General features: G+C 42.1%; 1 protein-coding gene across 4 annotated transcripts in view; it reads left to right on the forward strand.

The window, feature by feature from the left end:
• Window positions 1–6,000, forward strand: part of LOC102212906 (serine/threonine-protein kinase D3) — a 55,672-nt gene that overhangs the window by 1,740 nt on the left and 47,932 nt on the right. Inside the window, exons 2-3 of one of the 4 annotated variants that reach the window (XM_013910778.1) lie at window positions 769–848; window positions 1,488–2,139. In XM_013910778.1, the coding sequence (XP_013766232.1) occupies window positions 1,843–2,139 (297 nt within the window). In that variant the 5' untranslated portion in view covers window positions 769–848; window positions 1,488–1,842. The remainder of the gene's footprint in view (window positions 1–768; window positions 849–1,487; window positions 2,140–6,000) is intronic. The other 3 variants (XM_013910779.1, XM_005732718.2, XM_013910777.1) reach the window with 3 other exon arrangements.

Raw genomic sequence — 6,000 nt, forward strand, 5'->3', positions numbered from 1 at the left:
TAATACACGCATCTTAAGCTGTATGGAAAATCCTCTTCGAGCCATGTTTTATACCCAACAAGAAGTCCACCGTTTTTCAAGGTGTATCACAAACTCAACCCAGAGAGGCATCAGCGTGATCTGTGGCCAGTCTAATCGAAACACATTTCTTCAAAGTTTTGAAGTTCTGTGTTAGACTGAGTATATATCTTCTAGTCTGTCTCAAACTTCACATGCTAGACAACTCGGTCATTGATCCAGCTGCGGGACGCCTGCATTACAGTAATGAGTCATAGTCACAGTGCCACCTACTGGCAACAGTAAATCAGCATCATGTGATCCCTCGTACGCTTGTACGTTATGTTTGCGCCGTGTGCTTTTGGTTTTTTTTTCTTTGTTTGTTTTTTTAATCATGTGCAGCAGTGTGATGTGTCCTTCGTGGGTGTTGTATAATGCAGCGTCATGGACACAGGAAGTGACATGTTTATGCAACACCCAAGAAGATTCCAGGCTTTAAAACATCGAAATGGGACCTGTGCTTTGTTTATCTGTGACCTCAGTAAACACTTTCTTGATGAGTTTTTGGGCTCAGTCACTAATTTCAGGTCATATTTAATAAAATTGCTGAAGTTCATTTTGTAAATTACGATCGTTATTAGAGTCAAGAAGGAGGATTATCCAGGATGTGCTCATTGGCCAATGACCTGTAAACTCACGCATCACTAGGTTCGCTTTTCATGCCCAAATTCTCAGTAAGGAGGCTTCTCTTCTTCCATCTTTTCTTTACAGTCAAGTGGCCTTCATGCTGAGGGACCAGTCGTCACTGCCTGCATCTTTAATAACAAACATGTTTATGAAAAACTTTAAAGGTACAACAGAACAGGCTTTTGTGTCATCGGAAGGTTTACAAATTTGTCTTTAACCTTGACATAAACAATTAAAATCATTTACATTTTCATGTAACTAATGACATATTGAAAATTAGCTGTGCTTAACACACCTGCACAATTTTCTTCTTGCGTATTTATGGTCATTTATTTTTTATTTTCACATGTATTTAAGCTCAATATGTTAACATAAGATTTCACAACATTTAGACATTCATATTTTGATATTGATGTTAAGAACTGTTCTGCATTTGTTCTGATGGCGCCACATGAAAGGACTCAGCTTTCGAGCGTATAATGTTATGTTGTTGTGATGTTTCCTTTCATCTTTCCCAGTGTGCACTGTGACCTTTAGCATAGGTAAAGATGTAAAAGTGTGCCCCCTCTGTGGCATTACACAAACATTTTAAGATGGAATAGCTCAGTTAATCATTACATCATCAAGTTACTGATTGCGCTTTAACCTCTTGAGTACAAACATTTTTATGTAGCTTCTCGAGTAAGGATTTCAGTGCCACCAAAGTTGACGTCTATTTATGTGCAAGTTTCTTACAGATTTTAACGTCTGAGAGATTTTATTTTTTCCTGACTGATTCATCTTTCCTCTGTCTCTATTTCTAGCAGATGTTTTGAGTGAAAGCAGCAGAGACGGGGAAGATCTGCAGCATTTCATCGTTGTTTTCTTGCTCCCGATCAGCAGTCTCATCCAGCAGGTCAGAGGATTTATTGAGGATTTAACCACGTTATAAAACTCTTTAAAGGCGATCTACCCGAGAGCTCAGGCTTTTACTTCAGTCTATTTTTCTTCTGGTTGGCCTCCGAGATGCTCTGCAGTGAGAGGAAGCTTTATTCGCAGGCTGAAAAATTGGGACAAGTGATTGGACGCACGATGCTCTGCTGACCGTTTTTCTTTTTTAAATTTTGGATGTTCACCTTCGAGGTCGTTCTCCCACCACCACGTCACAGATAGCAGACAATGTCTACTGATAACAGCCCGCCGCCCCTGCCAGCTTCTCCAAGGTCGTTCCATGCCCTACCTCATCACCCGGCCCCGCCCACCCCATCACCTTCTCCCAGCCCGCCAGCCACCATCTGCAGCCGGCTTTCCAACGGCAGCCAGTCGGCGCCCAGCCCCACGAACTCACGGGGCTCATTCCACGGCATCTCCTTCCTGCTTCAGATCGGACTCACGAGGGAGGCGGTCACCCTCGACCCTGGAGATGTGTCGCTGTCCTCCGTCAGGGAGCTCGTCTGCTCCATCGTGGATCAGAAGGTAAAACCAAAGGTTTTTTTTTTTCTGTACACTTTCCTCTTTTTTTTTTTTTTTAATCCACAACCTTATAGCAGAAGTTTGGAGAATTTAACTGGCACGTCTCACCTTCAGGATTCAAAAAAGTTCACATCCCACATCCACCCATTTAGTTGTATAGAAATGAGGCTCAGCACCTTAGCATCCCTTTGTCCTCCTCACCCCACCCTCAGAGGCTCAGTGCCACACAACTTTCTTTTTACCTTTCATATAAACTTATTGGTCAAAGGTCGGAGTTCAGACACCGGTTGACCATAGGCTGCAGGGCTGAACGCAGCGACACAGGTTTGATTCTGAGCCGAGGCCCTTTGGTGACTGTCTAAACCCACCCTGTTGTCTAATAAAAAGTCCTAAAATTTATATATATATTTTTTTTAAATTCGGGGTGTGTATGTGCACATAAATATGCATGATTCGATTCCTTGGATCAAAGTAAGGCTCAAGCATGCCGATGCGGCTTTCCACCCCGGTGCAGAACCCGCTCGCTGCTGAGGAAGCCACAGAAGGGAGAGTTTCCAAAACAGCAGGATGCCGGTCTGTTTGCTGTACCTGTACTGATTACCTTAAGAGCTTTAAGGAGAGGGTGCTATTTGGAGGAAGTCATAACAATTATAATCTGTGCTGACCAACAACAATCCCAGCGACTGAGAAAACACAACCCCGGCACGTCTACGTGAATGAAAAACTGTTGAAGAAAGTGTTTTCCTCCTCTGGTCAGCCTACAGGAGGAAAACCCACAACATGTCATTCAGTCTTTTTTTTATTCACAGCATCAACTTCTCCTCTTTTTTTCTTTTCTTTTTTTGCCTTCGCTGCCCTGCTGGATTCCTCTTTTCTAATCGTCGTGTGTCGAGCCTGTCACATTCTGCACTTCAACAAATCTGAACTTTGGCCGCGATGTCTGCGAGAGCTCGTGAGCTGCAAGCATTTGATTGCATTTGTGGAGGAAGGAGTGTTAAATGTTCTCCTCTGCAGTGATGAGCTAATAACGATTAGTCCGCTGCGTCTCCAGTGACTCTGTCAATCTCTGCATGATCTGCAGCTCCATCATCTTGGTAGTCGTCACTGAGCTCGGAGGCACATCAACTGCTCCTTACCTGTTTCTTGTTAGAATGGCCGTCCAGCTCACAGGGGATTTCCCAAACACACTTAAGTGTTACTGTGAGTAGGTACACTCCAAGACAGTCAATTATAGCCTGTCTAAAGAAGTGGCTTAATAATATGAAGGACCATCAAAGCAAATGATAACCGAAGTACCAGGGTGAGCTCTTTATAAGGTAGTTTGCAAACCAGGTGGGAATTGCGCTTGTTTAGAGAATGTTGCAAACCCCCACAGGCAAGAAATGAATCCTATGTGGACACAAATAATTATCAGGTGTGTGGACTTGTGCACAAAGCCCGATGTTAATGGTCTGATGCCAAAAAAACCCTTAAGTGGGTCCTTGCGTGCTTGCAGACGGTGATATACAAATATATTAGAGTCCATCATTTAGCGACCAGGGCAGGCATCATTCTGTCAGGCACGTCTAAAAATAAAACCCAAAAAAAATTGCTGAAATGTGTCGCCAAATATAAGCAAAGTGGGCAGGCCGACACTGTTAGACACACTTGGGGATGCATTCAACTTTGTGTCAGAGCTTCTTCACAAGCTTCTAGCTTCCGCTCTGAGCCTCACCTTATCTCTCACCATCTGCTGGTTTTCTGGTTTTTACCACTGCTGAACGTACCACCTGCGTTTACATCACTCAGTGCATTTCCCAGCAAGCTACAACACGCACTCACAGACACACATACCCAAATGAACACACACAGTTTGCAGCAAGTTTGCAAGGCATGATGGGTTGGAGATTAAAACCTAGTGATGCTCTCATTTTTGACTTCTTTCTGCAGACGCGTTTCCAGCGCTGGCTGGGTTGTGCGAGCACATCCAGTCTGTTAGGCAGTGTTTGTTTGCAGCTTGTCACTGGCTGAGCTCCCACCCTCAGCAGAGGAAAAGTCTTTTTCACAGGGAATGTCACTTCCTGGTTGGCATTGCTGTGTCAGCGGCTGCACTTCCTGTTTTACAGTCGTGTGTTTGGGGTCGCACGAGCAACAGGGTGGTCAAAGTGAAAGAAAGTGATAAAACAGCCAGCTGATCGGCTGTATCTATTGTTATTGCGCATAATGGCAACCGAAAGAGTGTCTTTGTTTGGATTTTTTTGTTTTTGTGTGCACATTATTTGGCCTAAATGCCAAAAAATGTGCACAAAAAACACTGATACGTGCGTACGTCCAGGTCTCACCACTTCTGTGATATGAAGGCACGGCTGTTGTGAGGAAGTTGATTTCCAATTTTTAACATGAAAATGAAGTGACGGGGCTTCGGCTCTCATGCATGCTCACAGTTTAGTCGACAAAATCAAAATAATGTTTGAATTTTTGTTTAAAAAGCTCCACACGGGTGCAAAATTTCTTTAAAATCTCTTAGTTTGTCACTGTCAGGTCTAAGCATTGAGATTTTTAAGATGCTTTCTTTTAATAAAAATTGAAAATAATCAAGTTTTATTTGTATAGCATAACAGAATCAAATAATAAATCAAGAAAAAATATAAGGAAGAAATTCTTTAACAGTTTAAGTGTCTGGGTGTCATCCTTGATCGTACTCTATCCTTCCATTCTCGTATCCTTTATAAGCCTGAGCTGGTCCAGAACTCAGCTGCCCACGTTATGGGTATAACCCACCTCGACTCGCCACATCATTCCTGTTCTGCAACAGCTTCACTGGCTCCCAGTTAAACAGATTTCTCCTACGGACATTCAACCTCACCATCTCTGTTGGACCTTCTTCATGTTCCCACTTCTTCTTGCAGTCTTAGATCTTCTTCCTCCCTCCACCTGACTGTTCCCTCTGCCAGTCTGTCCTGGGGCCAGACCATGAAGGGCTTTAAAAGTAAAGTAAAATCTTAAAATGAATTACAGAAGTTCTGAGGAGCCAGTGTAGAGTCATTAAAACTGGTGTAATATGTTTACGTTTCTCAGTTTTTGTAATGGTGTTTGCACTTTAATGCTTTATGACTGATACTCTTTGGAAAGTCATTACAATAATCTAAACAAAAGGAAAAAACCTGTCACTAAACCTGAGTGTTAAACGGATTCTCACGATATTCTTAAGGTGGTCGTAGCAGGTCTTTGTTTGTCAAAGGTGAGATTAGAATCAAATATTTGTTGACAGCTTTACAGCCTACTACAGTGATTTCAAGCACGCAGACATGTGTATTTATACCATCACTACTTCTTCTGAAGTTTTCAGATAAAGCCACATTTGATAGCTTGTTTCCAGTATCTGCCAATATGTATCATCACACCTACAGCGTTAGTTTTCTGTGGTTTCCCCCATACATAAAAGCATTTTTTTTCATCCCCTCGCTAAGAATCACACCTGTTTAAAGTCTGCTAATGTAGTAAATATGCATGTAATTTGTTGGTGCAGACATTTGCACAGAATTCAAGGGCAAAACTGGATTTACTGGCCTGCTGCAATCAGTGAGCATATGTAGGCAGATATCAGCCGACAAACTGCAAACAAAACATGAGGTCCAGGTGTCACAACCAGTGTTGGTCAAGTTACTTGAAAAAAGTAATCAGTAGCTAATAACCGATTAATCCCGTTACTTTACTGATTACTTATTTTCAAAAGTAATTAATTACTTAGTTACTTAGTTACTTTTTAAAAACACGATTTACAACCTGAAGAGGTGATAAAGCGATAGATCTTTCAGCCCAATTCTACTTTTTCTGCATAATCCATCATACAAAATGTAATCAAATGGAAAAGTCTCTTTTTAA

Source organism: Pundamilia nyererei, unplaced genomic scaffold (genome assembly GCF_000239375.1).
Source record: "Pundamilia nyererei isolate P.nyererei 1_Seehausen unplaced genomic scaffold, PunNye1.0 scaffold00048, whole genome shotgun sequence".
In the NCBI taxonomy this organism is placed as follows: Eukaryota; Metazoa; Chordata; class Actinopteri; order Cichliformes; family Cichlidae; genus Pundamilia; species Pundamilia nyererei.